Raw genomic sequence first — 17,534 nt, 5'->3', positions numbered from 1 at the left:
CGTCAATCCAACGCACTTTATCATGGCTCGAAACAGAAAATTTACTTATGGTGTTGTGTCTTGAAAAGCCTTTGGATTCTGGATTCCATAAAGTAGGCATAAATAACATGGTGTCTCAAGAGTCTGACTGATGGGTTAGAATCGACAGCCAACTTACTCAATATGTTGTAGCCATTCTCTTTATGATGAGGAGGCCTATCTTAGAACCCTGTAACGTGTATATTGCGCTCACTGCTTCAGAGGTTGGGTTATCACAAGATTGAAGCTTCATATGCAGGGGTGAAAGAGTGAATGAAACACAATCTTAACAGTCTATGAATATCTTTGTTCAAGTGCCGGATTAACAGTTTAACAGCCAATCACATTTAACGACTTAACTATCAACTCAATCACAACAACAAACAACATCATGACAGGAAAACGACCACCAAGTCCAGGTCTCATTCCCAACCCATTCATCAAGAAACGGAATCTAGAATGGACGTTAGACTCATTATCGTTCACACAACCACCCACGGCCGCTGACATAGAGTCTGGTTCAGCTACTGTAGACGACCATATTGCCCATTTCAAGAACCATCTCTCAAAGCATATAATTTCTCCAACCTTATTATCCATATCTGACTATGCTTCTCTATATACTGCCAACGCAGGGAGTCAGCAAGGTGCTCACTTTGTAATTCATCAACATGACCATCCTGTTGCAGGCACGCACTATGATCTCCGCCTTCAGATCAATGAGACGGGCAGTGCTAGTTGGGCGATCATGTATGGACTTCCAGGAGACCCAAATTCCACTCGATTGAATCGTAACGCGACCGAGACGCGGATACATTGCCTCTGGGTGCGTGAACAGCCCTTCTTCTTGGGACATAGGCTAACATTCACACTCAGAACCATCTTATAGAGACAGCATCAAACTCAACTGGCTCTCTTCTCATATGGGATACCGGGACATACAGTATCCTGCCTCGCAAAAGTAAACACTCGCCATCCGAGGATCCAGGATCACAGCCTTCTTCACCAGTATCATCCCCTGCATCAACACCACAAGCTCTTCTACACGAAGCTTTCCAGAATCGAAAGATCCGTATCCGCCTCCATGGATCTCGCTTACCCGATCCTTATGTCTTGAACCTGCGGTTGACCAAATCAGAAGACGTAGCTGGTAGAGCGAGAACTGGAAGAACACCTCGCAAGCGAAGACGTCGTGGAGTGCAAGCCCAGACGCAACCCGAGACAAGCGATGAGGATGACAGTGATGATGATGAAGAAAGTGAGGACGTTCCCACAAATGCTGACACTGGCGTCGACATGGAGAACCTCTCAGCTATGGAGCGTGAGATACGCGAGCTTGAGGACGAAGAGGTTCGTAGGACGAATTCGTATCCAGGGGCATCCAATACCATTGGCAGCGTACATCAGCGTCGATGGTATCTTTCTCTCGATCGCCAGGCCTGTGGTTTTGTTGAAAAGCGAACCAAGGGTCGCTCATTCTGGGAACGAGTGGACTCTGCAAAAACCGAAAACAAAGAAGTTCAGAATGGTCGCTTGACATATCCATTCTATGTCCGCGGATCAGACTATGAGCATAGTGCTGTGACGGGGCGTCGAGGCGCCGACATCCTCAAAGATGAGGGCGTTGACCAGTTTGTTCAGCGCAAAGGCTGGAGGCCGGTATTAAGCTAAGACTTCCTCACGGAGACCTTCGGAATATTTGATTATCAAATTTTATTGTTTACACTATATAATTCACCAGGCTTATGCCATGCTTCCCCCTTTACCTTGCTCCTGCATGGTTGTATAGCTCATCTATCTCATACCTAACAAGGATCCTATCCTGTAGGCTGACCCAGACAATTGCCCAGTAACTGTGACACGCTCAAACAAAATCATCCTAATCAGATTTGTCAAACGCCTTTCCATGCTTGCTAAATCACGGATTCCCATGTCCGCACCGAGTCACTCCATTCCTGAACGAACACTCCAAAAACAACGAAAAACACACTTTTGAAGGCAGTATTACACTTTCTTTCAAAATCCGATTAATTCTTGGGTTCCACAAGAGTCGGTGCGATTCGCCTCTTCTTGGGCTCCTTGTTCTCTTCTTTTTCACCATCACTCGCATCGCGCTTGTTGCCTGCAACGCTGGCAGTCGCACTTCGGGGTGTCTCAGGAGGCGTGGTCAATGGCACACCCGTTACCTTACCGGAGTTTGCTGCAGCAATACCTGGAACGTTGCCAGAAATAAGGGTGGGGTTGGTAACTACTCCAGCAGCAGGGACGGTACTGGCTTGTGTAGTGACAGTGGCAACCGACGAAGTGGAATTTGATCTCGTAGGTGATGATGGGCGTTGGGAAGCAACCGAAGTCGACTGAGGAGGAGATGGCGCCGTAAAAGAGCTAGCCGAATTGCGATGCTGGTGATGTGAACCATTGGGGAATGGCGAAGGTGGTGCAAACGCGTTTGTCGGCGTGGGCATAGGAGTACTCTGGTTGGACGAAGCAGCTGTCTGAGTCTTGGGAGGACCAACTTCGCCCTTGTAGACTTCACCCAGTTCCCCAGCTGTAAATGACAAGGTAGAACAGAACCCGTCGGACGAGGAGATCATCAGAGTCAGACCATCGCTGGACCTAATTGATATGTTAGTACTATTTCAGCTCTCTGAGTGACGATTGAACTTACCATGCCAAATCAGTAAAGGTCGCGCAGTGCAGGTTGCTAACAACACATATGGGAGTCTTCTGCTGGGTATCATAAAGTAGAACCGAATCTTGCGTGGCTACTGCATAGACCATGCGATAAGGCAGTGAGAATGCCGGCTTCGGGCCTGGGGTAGATGATGCTGCATCCGAGCTCGATGTTTTAGACTCAGATGTGCTCGATGGTGGAGGAGGTGGATCCATGACCGAGGGAGCTGGTGATGGCTTCGACAGAGGCTCTGGAAGAGATGGTATAGGCTCTTCCGAGGAGGATGTATCAATAGTAATATTCCTTGTCACTGGAGGAGACTGGCGTAGGGTGTAGTAAATGGGAGAGCACTTGACTACGACGGACGGCTTCTTGTGGCCGGGCAGATGGGCAATCGGGGGCTTGTTGATACCACCACGAGTGTAGATGTAGACAGTGTTGATCACCTCGTAAGTGGGCTTCGCGTCTCTCTCACTCAGGTGTTGATTTTGATATTGTCCAGAAGGTGTCAGCAGCAAGCTTCCATCTGGGGTAAAAGTAAGACGTCGGAAGAAGGACGTCAGGGTCTCGTTGGCATAGAGGTTGGCATTCTTCATTCCCAGACCACTGCTCATAGCTGACGATGGCTTTGGAGAAGGGTCCATGGGCATGACAGCAGGCAAAGGCATAGAGGGTGCCGGTGATACTGATCGTCGAGAGGAGAACGAAGAACGACGGCTGTGGCTGACAACACTCGGAGGGTTCATGGGGAGCGCGAACGAGGTGGGTGTACCTGGCGCAGAAGGCACAGGTGATCCAATGGAGGGTGGGGGATCGAGGACGGAGAGCGAGGAGCGATGGCCAAAGTCGGGAGGGGCTGGGCTGCTGGAAGAGATACGTCGAGGAGGAAGATCGGCTTTGATATGACTGGCAAGTCTAGGAGTCTTGTCCTCTGCGTTGAGAGTATATTGACCATCCTTGGTCTTAAGAGAGTAGATGTGAACGGATCGATCGGAGGACTGGGTCGCGATGTATTCGTTAAGAGGATCCCAGGTAACACCCTGGACGTAATGACTGTGCTCGGCGATCTGGCGCACTAATGTACCTATTTGTTGTGTTAGAGGCTGTTGAGTATCGAGTCGGTGGTAATCGTTTGCTGACCTGACTGAGCATTGTAGATTCGCGCAATGTTATCCATGCTACCGATCATAAAGTGCACGCCGTCAGGAGACCAGGCCAAGTCATAGATCTCTGCACCACTAGAACGACACATATGCTTCGCCCGCCATGACTCCTTGTCTTCCGGAGCATCGGACCCAAAAGCTGTCTGTGGTGTTTCGCTTGGTACCCAGAGAATCACGTTGCCATCGTCGCCAGCGGAGGCTAGAAGCTCGCCTGAAAGAGGAATGTTAGCGGAGAGAGAGCAGAGGAGTTAGTATAAACCAACCCTTGGGTGCCCAGCGAACAACGTTGACAGCTTGGTTGTGCTTGGAAAGAGTTGAAAGGTATTCGACCTTTCGGTCCTCGCCATCAACTTGAACCTTCCATATTCTGATATGATTATCACCACCGGCTGTAGCTAAACGACCCTTTCCGGAGGGTTCGAAGTGAGCTGAATAGACAGGGGCATTTTGGTCATGCCAATTGATGATGAGAGGAGCGGCTTTCATCGTGAGGATTCGTTTGGTCGATCAGGATATGATGGAAGCTGCATAGGTAGGGAGAAGCCTGATGAGGCTGTGGGAGAAGAGACAAGGAAGACGCTCAATTACTCCCACACTTTGAAGTTATGAAGGAAGTCGACGATCGGAAGTGAAGACGCGGGAGTGGAAATTGAGAGAAGAAAAAGAAAGTCAAGGCGAAAGTGGACTCGTTTTTTTCTATGGTTGTAATTATTATCGATGGTATCGGCAGTGATGGAAATCGGCAGGCCGGTATTAGTAGACTAATGGGTTCTGTAGAGTAACAACGGGTCGGGTGTGAGTTTGATGGTGGAGAGCTCCAGGCTGGAGCTGGTGTGGACCTTTCAGAAGCCTTTGATTAGGTAGGTTAGGCGGATGCCAAGCTGTGCTCTAAGGGGGAAAGAGCAGGTAGAGTCAAGTAAAGTACTCTGTCTCCGTACCTAGAGAGGGTGAATCGATTTCGGTTGAGAGTAAAAGGGAGAGATGGAGAAATAAGAAAGGAAGGAGGCAAAAGAGGAGTAAGAGTAAAACGGCACGATTGAGGTTTATTCCGACCAACTACCTTAACCTACGATCTTACTACCTACTTACTCTGACACTTGCTGTAACCGATTCCATCTCACTCTCCCGTCATAGGAACAAGGCACGAGGCACAGGGCGTTTGGCCTATGCAGGGCGCTGTAGGTGGAAGTTTTCACTCCAAGTTTAGTTACCTCTGCCTAGTAAAGTTGCGGCGGACGCGCGGGCGATCACATACATGGGGGAAGATCCAATAGAGAGCAATACAGGAGATGCATGTCACGAGGGGGAAAAGCAGGGCAGCGGAACACACGCAAACGCAATGCTATGCTAATGCTAGGCTAGGCTATGCAATGCGATGTCAGGTACGGATACAGTACTCTAGTCAGTTTAGCGATGGATTTCAGTGGGAACAATTACAGCTCTCGAACCCAATCGCGAGACACTTGCGCCGCAGCCAAGCTGTACCAAGAAGTTGTTAAACCTTGCCGCACAGCATCACAATCCAGCATTATCTAACTAACTACTGCTGCCCTGTAGTCAGCGAAATGGATGTCAGAGCGGCTGCATCTTCTGCTAGGATCCTATAGACGGTTCATCAGGTGCTGAGACGGGCTGGGCTGTAGCACCAAGTAGGTAACTGATGGGGGCCAAAGCTCATCAGGCCAGAAAGGAGGCGAGTACGGATATGTACAGCGCATCAGACAAGGACTAGTCTAACTGCAGACATAAAATCATGAAATAAGTGATTCATCAAAGGAACAAAAAGTCTAATGCCCCCTTTCTCTTCTATCATGTTGCTGTTGTCTTACCTCTGTCGTATGAAAGTTAGCGTTCGTATATGGAAACATCCGATGACAAGCAAACCAGCCGCTGGAAACACAAAGGGAAAGGTAAAACAAGTGTTTCGATTCCGGTTGGCTGCCTCTTAAAGACACGGATCCATGTTTCTCTTCATTGTACTGTACTGTATCTATTCTGTATGTGGCGTTTACTTTGGTCTTGGTCTTGGTCTGAGTTTTGTGCCTTTTCTCTGTCTACTAAAGACACTTGGCTTCCCAAATATGTACTAACGTCCCTCGAGTAAACAAAAGACTTGTATTTAGCCCCAAATCAGCAGGTTATCATATCGTATTCGAGCCAACTGATATGACAGTCAACTGAACGTGCTAGCCAAGTGGGGGGTGTCCTACTGTACGCGGGGGAGAAACATGTCCGTCCATTGCCAGCTGAGCTGAGAATGTTGGACCTTTGTTAGATGAGAGAGGTTGGTCGTCAATTAAAGAGCCAATCAAGTTAAACAATTTGATCATCCGCAGAGCTATCAATGGCCTGAATCCCAATCACTATGGAGACCACGGCATGTCTTGTCCTGCTGTCAGAATCCTTTGACCGTATTAATCAATTTGTGTAGAACCGCAGCAGGGATAATGACCAGGTCTATCCGTGTAGACTAATGTTCTCAACACTTGTTTTCAGGAGCGATTTTTGAGGCATGATTCGGTTCCTGGTCACTCTCGCCGTCATGAACTGTAATCTCGTTTCCGTTTCTTAAAACCTATCTGCCGCCTTCTCGGCCACACTACGGCCATTGAGTTCAGGCACATCTTGCTGAACTTTATTCACATCTCCTTGAATCGAGAAATATTACTTTGTTATCTTTAACGAGCATGAGTGCCCAGTGATCTTGATATCTAGACTTAAACTTGCTTGAGGTATACCACGAAAGGTATCATACGTTAAAATATGCATGTTTCCTGGCCAACGTATATGTACAACGTCACAGTATTAGCCCAGTCACCTCTTCATAGTCCTATGAGGCAGACAGTGACTTGTCGTCCAGGGACATTCTAGCAATACACGTGGCAATGAATAGCATTGCAGATTATGCTGCAGCGCTTCCCGTAGGCGGGGACGGTCCAATACGAGTTCCCCATGGGTTTGGCATAGATTGGAGGTGAGACAAAGATAAGCTGCCTACCTAATACTACAAGTGCTATCTTCCTTCCCATGGGCTCACGGTTAGTCCAACGTATATGCCCGAAAGATACATACCTGGTGATCCCTGTTTGAATGAGTTGGTATGGTTACTAACATGCTCTCTTGAAGGAAGCTACTGCCTATTGAATGACAGCGTCGAAACATGACCCATCGCATGTGTAGGCAAAGTTAGCAGTATTTTAGCAATGACTACACACGTGCCAAAGAGGCGCTTAGTCAAGAAATTATATGACAAAACGAAAGATGGCCGCGATAGGGACGGATCGGTTACCGCTTGAAGGTTCTTCATGTTTCTGAGCCCATCGCTGCCAGGCTTGTGCGTAGGATGTGTGCTCGAGGTACTATCGGGGAGATATAAATCCTTGCCTACAAGTTACTGTAAGTGCTAACTTGGAGCATTCATAAATGAGTCCCGTTTCTGCTTTTTGATACTTGGAAATGAGATCGAGGCCATCTCCTGCTACCAAACAGCCAAGGGACTACCCTCCACGATGACATGTACAAGTGGATGCACTGTTGCTTTTAGCCACTTCTCGTATGTCTGCGTCGATATAAGCTATTTAACAAAGGGCTCGAAAGATTGTCAAGGGCATCTTCTTATCAGTCTCCAGTTCATCAAGTGAGCAGACTATGGAGTGTTGACAAAATTCAGTAATGGCCATCATTATACCGGTACCTCAGGAGATTATTAGATCCCGACGGTAAGAATAAGAAGCAAGAAAAAGAATATTCAACAAGGAGTTTCTAGTCCTATGCTCCTTGGTCTCCGGTAATGTGGTAGGTGACGTTCATAGCAAGGGGACTGAACTACCATCTTATAGTCAAACCCATCTAGTGAAATACCTACTCAAGTACCTACTTGGATAGAGAAGGAACTAGAAGAACGTACTGGCAATTTATCAACAACAGAACCATAAGTCTCTGGTAGGAGCTATATCTGTACAAGAAAGCCAAGGCAAGCTTCGTTCCGGTGTATGCAAAGTGACAGCACGGCTATAACTTGCGTGGGAGCCTCTAGAGATATCAAGATCGCCAAATGAATCTTCTCAGAAACATACGAAGAATAGGACTAGTCAACTACCGAACAGACGCCTTCCCACTCCGGTCAGCAGCTCTGAGCAGAGTACCGTTGCCCGGATGGTAGTCCTTGGACTTATATAGAGTATAAGCGCTGGTCGGATTGGGGTAAATGAATCTCATAGCGGCAATAAACATGCTAAAAATCATACCATATCTTGATAGGCACAGAGCGCACCCATCATATCAACACCAGGGCTAAGAATATTCCATTTTTAGCTGTGTTCCCAAGAAGACTCACTTGCTATTATGCCGCCCACAGTAGTACTCTGTTCTGGAGGTTGAAGTTGCTTCTGGATAGGCAATCCTGGATACTGGTTCAACCTTCGATGAGAAGCTTTCGATGCAATGAAAGAGAAATTGAATCATTGATGATTCATCATTGGCATCTGGATTCCGCAAAATGGTCTGATATCTACAGAAGCAGTGTCAAGATACAATTTGGTATCTCATAATTGATACCTACGGCGCAACCATCACACTTTCCCTCAACAGCGAGAGCGGGGAAGGATGAACATATGATGGAAGTTAAGAAGAGAAATCGGTAAAGCTGTATAATTCAACGATATTGAGTCTTTCAGGGCTCCTTTCAAGCCCGTGTTGTGTAAAATTCTCGATTGTTGGTGGATTTGTATGCATCCCAAGAGCAGCTATGATAAAAGACGAAGAACACATGTATTGTATATCATTGTTGTTTGTCTGTAAAGGATGTATTATTTGTCCAGTTACCGTAGTTCTCGATTTCGACTGCCCTTGTTAGTTGAACTCATAAGGTCAGCTCCTATCCGTGTAAGCCATGCTGTGAGATTATAGTACGTCCCAATCTAGTATATAGCCTCGACCTATGGTTTGACCGCTTCTGGCAATAGATATCAACTTTCAACTACGAATTACTGCTTTAGAAACATTGGTGCACTGGGCCCAACACTCTCCTACCATACAGACAGTTGGGAGAGCGATTGACCCGATAGTTCACTGCAAAGGTAAAAATAGGTAAGCATGTCAAGAGGGGGAACACATAGTACCTGAAATTTGATCTCGCGATTGCAAAGCACATCTTGAATCTCTGAGTCAACGAATTTTATGAATCATTGACATCGGCATCGGGTGAATGACGGTTTCGCATTATTCGCAAACCATAGATAATGCATGTCTTTGAGCGCCACAACTGGGGTTATACTATGCAGTAGATCAAGGTCGGCTGGTGAGTCACGCCGTTTGGAAAGACTCTACAACTTCCGGGAGGGTTGAACAAGAGGAAAGGAGTGACTCTGAGTTGTCGATCAAACCGGTGCTAAAGTATGCAACTGAAAATGTTCTTGTTCTTGAGGATCAACAGGCTGCATCTTCACACAATGTTGTTGAGTTTCATGCTGCCTGACGGTTATTTATCGAGAGAGCTAATATATAGGCATCGAAACCTATTGCTTACCTACGTAGATTATATATCCCATGGTTTAGGGTAGCATGCTGTGGTTCTCGAGGTGCTTGAATTGAGCCGCTGCTTATCAACCTCAGTGGAGTGGTGCTGCCAGAAATTGGAGGTCCTTCCTTAACCGGCTGGCCGGGGTCCCACCTTCCAATGCCAGGTTAAGTGACGCCGCACGGGCCAAACGTCCCGGGGAGGAGGGAGGGTCTGAACGGTTCAGACGGTATTTCCTTCCACTCCACCGGCACCGAGTGGGGGTTTGCCTTAGGTAGCCCGGATTCCTTGCATCCATCTTACAGCTTGACCGTTCAGTACCTATCGTTCGTCTTCTTGGCAGAGTTTCTCGATCTTCATCTTCATGATCTTTGGTTAGGCTCAAGCTATCAAGGCAACCGCATACAAAAGAACACTGATGCCTGAAAGACACTCCGCTCTTTCTAAGGCTTCAATTTTACTGCCTATCTCACCCGAGCTGTCACTATTACTCAAGATGGCTGCTGCTGATCGTCGCGATACTCATTACAGTACAACACAGTACATACTCCGATTCTCCGCCAACCACGCAGGGTTGTCTCAAACTCCGTCAGTCCTTCCATTGGCCAGATCGAAAGACCCTGCATTGTCACTTATGCTGGCTGACGAGCGGTCTGGATGCCGGCCTCATTCTATCTTTGTGAACTACCACAATGGACACAACAAGGCTCGACAAAGAACACTGTCCTATAATGTCGGTGTCGAATCTATAACACGACTGTACCCAGAGGTACACTCGTTCTGCACACCATACATCATACCTTGCAGCAAAATCCTACTCTTTGTGGATCTGTGGTACCTCGCCGTGAAGAGTCACAGGCAGCCTGGTTCACTATCTGAGGAACTTTGCAAATTCACTAACCATCTAAGTTAGCTTCTCAACCCATGATGATGCACCGCCTACAAGCAATATCTCGAGCAACCCAACCCAGCTCATACCCCTACAACACCCCTCAATTTATCCATGCACGACCTTTTTTGGGCGGTTGATTATTATTAAGCACCAAGACTTTTGAACTTGACCCAAAAATCACACTTTGCCATCTTATTTCGTTGACTCAATCCACCCAAACGCGGAATACGGCAACATAATATGGGCCCCGTCTTTTTCTACATATCCTAGAAACGGCATCAGCCAGCTTATTCATTACATGTGCAGAATGTGACTGACTTAAGAGGATCACATAAAGTCTCTGTTGAATCCTTGCCACTTTTCTTGCAACCTACTTCTCTCATCTCCTTCGTTTTCAGGCATGTCGATCTAGCGACTGCTTTCGGTATATACTCACAAGATCTCGACGCATCATCAAGCATAGCTGCTATCATAAGAACGAGCAACACAAAAGATCGCCTTCTGGCGGTTAACGCCTTTGTTTCTCAGAGCGCTTCGTTCGTGGTCTTACATATTGATCATGATGGCTGTCAATAATATCGATATTGCTCTGACTGGCACGGGCCTTGGTCTCGTAGGATTGGCCACTGCACACGCTTTAGTCGCAGCCATCAACCAACTGCGGAAGCGCACTCCCAAGGACAATTTTTATGAAGATGTCGATGGGAAAAGCACGCCAGAGAGCATTGCTGCCTTCTCGAACCGGCTACCCAAACTCTTTATTCTCGCCTTTTCTGTTACCGGCTTTGGAACATCAACTGCCATATCAGTGCTATCATCGCTTCATACCCCTTCTGGAGATTTGTTTCTTAAAAACTGGCTTATTGCCGGCGCATGGGTGAGTGGCTTGAAACCGCAAGCATTTTCAAGCGAAACTGACGATTTTCCTCAAATAGGCTCTGATTGTTCTGCATGCCATTTCATTGAGTGCCCACCACTCACCTGTAAAGGTCCACGACCTTGGACTCTGGCTCTTGGCCTCTTCAATTGTTGTTGCGGCTATTACTGTACCCCAGTTAAGCAGAGAAGCCCAGCATGCTTCGCACGAGGCCTCCGCGACTCTTGCACTTCGTGCTGTGAATGTCGGCGCTGCCCTCTTTCTCGGCTTCTTCAGCGTATTGCTTCCACGCCGACCTGACGTTTTTGTTGAAGATCGCAAGGTTGATGGTCAGTGGACTGTATCTGCCTTCAACCGCTACACTTGGTCCTGGATCAGCCCTCTTATCAAGTTTGCTGTTCAGAAGAAAGATCTTGACGCAACTGATGTTCCTTATCCGGATAGGACTCTGCGAGCTGAAGGCCTGAAAGAAGACTGGTTTGCGACTAAACCTGGGGGTAGCCTTTTTCGCTCGGTGTTTTGGGCCTACAAAGGCCCATTTGTGTTCCAGTTCTCTCTCACCACCTTTCGAAATATCCTGGCTGTTCTGCCTTTCTGGGCTATGTTACGAGTCATCAATATCCTTGAACAACGTGATGTGGGATTGGCCGGGTCGTCAAATCTAGAGCTTTGGGTTTTAATATTTGCCATGGCTGGTTTGAATCTTTTGGATGCTGTAAGTTCGTCGTAATCAATTCTTTCTACAAGCATACTGATTCGTTCAAAGTGGGTTGAGGGATGGGTTTTCTGGTACTCATTCTCATGCATCGCTCTACCTATTCGGTCTCAGCTTTCAACGCTTATCTTTGAGAAATCGCTTCGACGCAAGAACGTCAAGTCGGCAGAAAAGTCAAAGGAGGCAGACCAGTCGCAGGAGACGCCTGACAAGAAAAGTGAAGATGAATCTGACGATGGTTCGAGCGTGCTCAAATCTCAACAAGCCATCGTCAACCTCGTCGGCGTTGATGCTTTACGAATCTCAAACTTCACAGGATTTCAATGCCTAATTTTTAACAGCATCTTCAAGTTGTTCTTCTTTTCGTTCTTCTTGGTTCGGCTGATCGGCTGGATTCCCTTCGTAGCTGGTTTCACGGCCTGGGGTCTTACTCTTCCTGCCAACGCTTATTTCTCAAAAGAACTATTAGGCAGATCAGACAAGCTCATGAAGCTCCGTGATGAGAAGCTTGCCGTGGTCAACGAAGCTTTGCTCGGCATGCGACAGATCAAATTCGCTGCGCTGGAAAGTCGCTGGGAAAAGCGTATTCTGACTATGAGAGAGAGGGAACTCAAAACTCTTTGGGGGCTCTTTGTCATCGATACTGGCCTTTTCGGGTGTTGGGTCGTCAGTCCCATTCTTCTCGCCGCGACATCCCTTGCCGTTTACGCTATCGTCAACGGTCAGCTCCTACCGTCGGTGGCTTTCGTCAGTATTGGAATTTTCAAGGCTTTGGAAGTCTCACTAGGCGTCCTGCCGGAACTTATTACAATGGGAGTGGACACTTATGTTTCTCTCAAACGAATTCAGACATATCTTAACGGCCCTGAGATGAAGCAGACATTGTCTGAAGGAACAGAGGTTGCCTTTGAGAATGCAACTATCGCTTGGCCTGAGGACGACGAAAAACCTGATGAGGATAGGTTCATTCTTAGAAACTTGAACTTCAGCTTTCCGACCGGTGAGCTGTCTGTTGTTTCAGGAAAGACCGGTACAGGAAAGAGCTTGCTGCTTTCTGCTATTCTTGGCGAGACGGATATTTTGGAGGGCTCTGTCTGTGTGCCCCAGACCGTTTCCCCTGAGGAGCGACATGATGCACAGGCTCACCTTGGCGACTGGATTCTTCCCGGCTCTGTCGCTTATGTTGGACAAACCCCATGGCTTGAAAGTGCTTCTCTGCGTGATAACATCTTGTTCGGCCTGCCCTTCATTGAGGAACGCTACAACCAGACCGTCGAGGTGTGCGCTTTAAAGAAGGACCTACAGATTCTGACAGATGGTGATAAGACGGAGCTCGGCGCCAACGGTATCAATCTCAGTGGTGGGCAGAAGTGGCGAGTCACCTTGGCTCGTGCCATTTACTCGCGTGCTGAGATCTTGGTTATGGATGACGTCTTTAGTGCTGTCGATGCACACGTTGGTCGACACATTTTTGAGAAGTGTGTTACAGGCGATATTTGCAAAGGACGAACGAGGATTCTTGTTACCCATCACGTTGCTCTGGTCCAGTCGAAAGCCAAGTACATTGTCGAGCTTGGTGAAGGCATGGCTCTGCACTGCGGTCTGGTAGCTGACTTTATCCGCGATGGAACTCTGGATGAAATCAGGCAGCATGAAGAGAGTGCACAACCGCCTGCAGAAGATGAGACGATGGATTCATCCACTGCTGTCAACTCCTCAGATGCCTCTGTTACCGACCCCACCGAAACAAATGAAAACAACCCGCTGCAGAAGTTGCCTTCCAAGACCGCTAAGCAATTTGTTGAGGAAGAAGCACGAGAGAAGGGTATGGTGAAGAAACACGTTTATCTTACTTATCTCAAAGACAGTGGCGGTGCCCGGATGTGGAGTATCTGTGCTATCGTCTTCCTTGCTTTTGAAATTGGAATTCTCGGTATGTCTCGAAGTTTTCAAGTCTGTTGTCTTGCTAATAATTCTAGGTCGAGCTTGGTGGCTTCGAATCTGGACTGGTGATGTTGACGAGAGTGTTTCTACTGGCAGCATTCATCAACAGCACGGCCATGCCTCGGTCTTTTCACTGCAGCATTTCCCATACAACTCTGCACCTGAGTTCAAGGCTACCACATCTCATTACGATTTGAAGTACTATCTGTGGATTTACATCGCAATCTCATGTGTCACAGCAATCATTGGCACTTTCCGATTCTTTTGGGCCTACTACCTTGCCATCAAGGCGAGTCGATCGCTCTTCGAGAAGATGCTGTTTACAGTCCTCCATACTCCCTTGAGATGGCTTGATACCGTTCCTGTTGGCAGAATTCTGAACCGATTCTCGTCAGATTTCAACATCGTCGACAACCGCATCACTATGGACTGGACCCAATTCATTTCCAACCTTTTGTCTCTAGTTGGTGTATGTGTCGCCGCTTTCTTTGCCTCTGGTTTTGTCATACCCTTGGCCATAGCCCTGTTGGGACTTGGTTGTCTTCTGGGCAATAGGTTCCTTTACGGTGCACGACCATTAAAGCGACTTGAGAGTACTTGCAAGTCCCCAGTTTTTGAGCTCTTCAACGCAGCACTCGCAGGTGTTTCCACGATCCGAGGATACAAAAAGTCCCGGGTCTACATGGACAGAATGTATCAGAAACTCGACACATGGGCCATCATCACTTCTTATATGTGGCTTGTCAATCGATGGATGGGTCTACGCATGGGTCTCATTGGCACAATTTTCTCGATAACTGTTGGCATTATTGTCATCGTCAGTCCTAGTATGGACGCTGCTCTTGCCGGATTCACCTTGTCCTTTGCTATGGACTTCGCCGAGAGCATTCTCTGGACCATTCGAAACTACGCTACTATGGAGCTGAACATGAATGCGACAGAGCGAATTGTCGAGTACACGGAGCTCGAGACCGAGTCACTTGAGGGAGAGAAGCCATCTGCCGCTTGGCCTACATCAGGAACCATGAAGATCGACAACCTGGAGGTCTCTTATGCACCTGATTTGCCACCTGTGTTGAAGGGAATCTCTTTTGACGTTAAGAACAACGAGAGAGTCGGTGTTGTGGGACGTACTGGTGCCGGAAAGTCCTCTCTGACCCTTGCCTTGTTCCGATTCTTGGAAGCTCGCTCTGGCAGTGTTACGATTGATGGTCTGGATATTTCCAAGGTTGATTTGCATAGCTTGAGGTCCCGCCTGGCTATTATTCCTCAGGATCCTGTGCTTTTCTCAGGCACCATCAGATCAAACCTCGATCCATTCGAGGATAACACAGATGATGAGCTTCGCGAGTCACTCAGTCGTGTTCACCTTGTCGATTCTCAGCCCGCCACTCCCGCGAACGAACCCTCCTCGGCAGCAACGTCAACAATCGCTGTCAAGAACACAAACATTTTCCGAGATCTATCAAGCCCCATCTCAGAATCTGGCGGTAACCTTTCACAAGGTCAGCGTCAGCTGCTGTGTTTGGCCCGTGCCATCGTAGCTCGGCCCAAGATTATGGTGCTGGACGAGGCCACTTCAGCTGTTGACATGGCTACCGATGCACTCATTCAGCGCAGCATCCGAGAGGAATTTACCGATAGCACATTGATCGTTATTGCACATCGTCTTAGCACGATTGCTGACTTCGATCGTATTCTTGTCCTCTCCGAAGGTCAAGTTGCAGAGTTCGGAACGCCCAAGGAGCTTTATGAGCAACAGGGCGTATTCCGCGACATGTGCGATAGCAGTGGAGAGAAGGAGAAGCTAAAACAGACGATATTTGGTTAAAAGTGGAAGATACAGAAAGATTTATTCACTAGATGGGTGAAATCGCAAACTAAAAGGATTAATTGAGTTTACACTGTAATTGTCAGTCGGCCGTCTCAACGCTTGAGATGGTCAACGAAAGGGTACATGTTTTATTTCTCATCTTACGTCTTGTCCTACAGGAGAGCTCACATAGGCATATCTCTTGGAATATTGATTCAAATACAATATGATTTGTGAATCTACAAAGCAACTCTGACTGAAAATATGTCCAAGTGAAGAAATTGTTCGAGTTTTTGACATGAAAGAGGAGCAACAAATGGCAAAAGTGAAGGGTTAACTAATCTTCGAGGCCAACTTGGGCAAAAGACGTGGTTCCGCCCGGGATCGAACCGAGGACCTTCTCGGTGTTGACGGGATGCACGGCCGTCAAAATTTGGGCCCATGTTGATGGCGGTTGTCGGTATAGGGTAGATGGGATACCATGATCTTGCTCGTAGCACTCCTTAGACACATATTGAAAATCCATGTTAATCTATATCAAAAGACGACCAAAGACAAGTTATTGATATCAGACACTTTATAGTTTTACTATGATGTATCTGGGTTTGGTATGGTTGTAATGCTCAACCTATATCAAGATACAAGTGTGGTTGAGTTGTTAGACGTTTATGGGGAACCACAGCATAAATGAATCGGCAATGTGACCGCTTGCAGTTCAGTGTCTTTTAATATAGTCATTGATTTAACGTTAATTCTACATAAGTATGTACCTGGCAGTGAAATTTCCTAGTACTCATTTATCATGATATACAGATTTTATACAAGTCTCTCTTCCTGACCCTCCCATTTTATTTTCCAGACTTTCCAAACAGAGAAGTAATGTAGTCTCCGAATGTAGAGTTACCCTGAGCCTGTCTCTGTTTCCTTTGTTCTGCCTGGCTATCCCAGATCTTCTGGACATTGCCCGCGACCTCGGCCTTGGCCTGGAGATCGGCGCGAAGAGCAGCCTCTTCAACCACACGCTCCTCAGCTGGTAGCTTATCCAACTGCTCCTTCCACTGCTGCTGGAGTTCTTCTGTAGGCACGACGGAGTCGTCCTTGGCCTTGGGCAGTGTAGATTTGAAAACTGGAATGGGAAGACCTTCGGCCTTGGCCTTTTCTACTGCCTCCTCATGCTTCATCATCCGTTGGTAAAGAGCGTCGGCGTGCATTTGGATATCCTCCTCCACCTGGGGTGATCTGCCCACTACTGATCCGTGGCCCAACGCACGAAGGAATCTCTGTACATAGTTAGGATATTTGAGCATGGGATATTATTTGTGAGAAACATACCGATTGCATCATGTAACACCTCTCAAACCTGCGCACTTGATGCCTGCACATTTGTATTTGGTCGTCCCAACTTCCATGCTTCATGCAATTCACCCACTCCTCTTGATATTCAGCGCAATTCTCCAACGCCGCTTTGCCAATGGCTTCCTTTCGCTCCTTGTACGCTTCCAACACACCCATCAACTTCTCATGATCGGTTGCCGTCTCGGCTTCGATCTCGGCCAGCGGGCGGTAGTTCTTCCATATATGCGCATATCGTCCATCTTGATACAAGCTCGCTGAAGGAGCAGCTGGCTTCGGCGTTTGTAAATCTGTTACTGCGGCATCGAAATTGCTGGGTTGCTGAGTCGCTTGAGGAGGATTCGTGGGTTGGTTTGCTGGGTATTTGAGGGGAGATTCTTTCTCGAGAAAGTCGCGAAGGCTGGGGTCGAGTTTTGCTAAAGGGTCTGCCGACTTATCGGTGCCGATAATCGAAGATATCCAACCCATTGCGAGAGAGGCTCTTAATTCAGGTAAGGTAGAGGGTAGAGGGATCTGTTGGAACTGGATTCGAAATCGACACTCCAAACTTTCAGCATAGCTTCAACT

General features: G+C 47.5%; 4 protein-coding genes across 4 annotated transcripts; 2 read left to right on the top strand and 2 right to left on the bottom strand.

Annotated features, from left to right (window-relative positions):
- Positions 1 to 409: 409 nt before the first annotated feature.
- Positions 410 to 1,715, top strand: B0J16DRAFT_408440 (DNA polymerase ligase-domain-containing protein; the record flags this gene model as incomplete). The annotated part of the gene is made up of 2 exons (XM_046133035.1): positions 410 to 844; positions 895 to 1,715. The coding sequence occupies 2 exons, from the start codon at positions 410 to 412 to the stop codon at positions 1,687 to 1,689; spliced, it is 1,230 nt and encodes a 409-aa protein (XP_045988391.1). The 3' UTR covers positions 1,690 to 1,715.
- A 330-nt stretch (positions 1,716 to 2,045) lies between these two features.
- Positions 2,046 to 4,341, bottom strand: B0J16DRAFT_377214 (WD40-repeat-containing domain protein; the record flags this gene model as incomplete). Its single annotated transcript, XM_046130829.1, has 4 exons — positions 2,046 to 2,634; positions 2,687 to 3,776; positions 3,833 to 4,066; positions 4,119 to 4,341. 4 exons carry the CDS (start codon positions 4,339 to 4,341, stop codon positions 2,046 to 2,048), a joined length of 2,136 nt encoding a protein of 711 aa, XP_045988390.1.
- Positions 4,342 to 10,509: 6,168 nt separating this feature from the next.
- On the top strand, positions 10,510 to 15,857 carry B0J16DRAFT_408438 (P-loop containing nucleoside triphosphate hydrolase protein). The gene is made up of 4 exons (XM_046133034.1): positions 10,510 to 11,142; positions 11,201 to 11,857; positions 11,909 to 13,790; positions 13,837 to 15,857. Exons 1-4 carry the CDS (start codon positions 10,825 to 10,827, stop codon positions 15,630 to 15,632), a joined length of 4,653 nt encoding a protein of 1,550 aa, XP_045988389.1. The 5' UTR covers positions 10,510 to 10,824; the 3' UTR covers positions 15,633 to 15,857.
- Positions 15,858 to 16,317: 460 nt separating this feature from the next.
- Positions 16,318 to 17,495, bottom strand: B0J16DRAFT_326575 (uncharacterized protein). Its single transcript, XM_046126024.1, has 2 exons — positions 16,947 to 17,495; positions 16,318 to 16,894 (listed from the first exon to the last, which is right to left on the bottom strand). Exons 1-2 carry the CDS (start codon positions 17,433 to 17,435, stop codon positions 16,463 to 16,465), a joined length of 921 nt encoding a protein of 306 aa, XP_045988388.1. The 5' UTR covers positions 17,436 to 17,495; the 3' UTR covers positions 16,318 to 16,462.
- Positions 17,496 to 17,534: the final 39 nt, after the last annotated feature.

This window comes from Fusarium flagelliforme (genome assembly GCF_020744385.1).
Source record: "Fusarium flagelliforme strain FIESC 12 MPI-CAGE-AA-0113 chromosome Unknown B0J16scaffold_1, whole genome shotgun sequence".
In the NCBI taxonomy this organism is placed as follows: Eukaryota; Fungi; Ascomycota; class Sordariomycetes; order Hypocreales; family Nectriaceae; genus Fusarium; species Fusarium flagelliforme.
The sequence above is the reverse complement of the archived record's forward strand: the minus strand, read 5'-3'. Positions and strand labels throughout refer to the sequence as shown.

Bases quoted from the DNA above. Each gene is read 5' to 3' on its own strand.
- B0J16DRAFT_326575 (XM_046126024.1), bottom strand. From the start codon at position 17,435: ATGGGTTGGATATCTTCGATTATCGGCACCGATAAGTCGGCAGACCCT. The intron at 16,895-16,946 runs GTATGTTTCTCA...AACTATGTACAG, and splicing joins GGTGTTACATGATGCAATCG to AGATTCCTTCGTGCGTTGGG.
- B0J16DRAFT_408438 (XM_046133034.1), top strand. From the start codon at position 10,825: ATGATGGCTGTCAATAATATCGATATTGCTCTGACTGGCACGGGCCTT. The intron at 11,858-11,908 runs GTAAGTTCGTCG...ATTCGTTCAAAG, and splicing joins GTTTGAATCTTTTGGATGCT to TGGGTTGAGGGATGGGTTTT. The intron at 13,791-13,836 runs GTATGTCTCGAA...TAATAATTCTAG, and splicing joins TTTTGAAATTGGAATTCTCG to GTCGAGCTTGGTGGCTTCGA.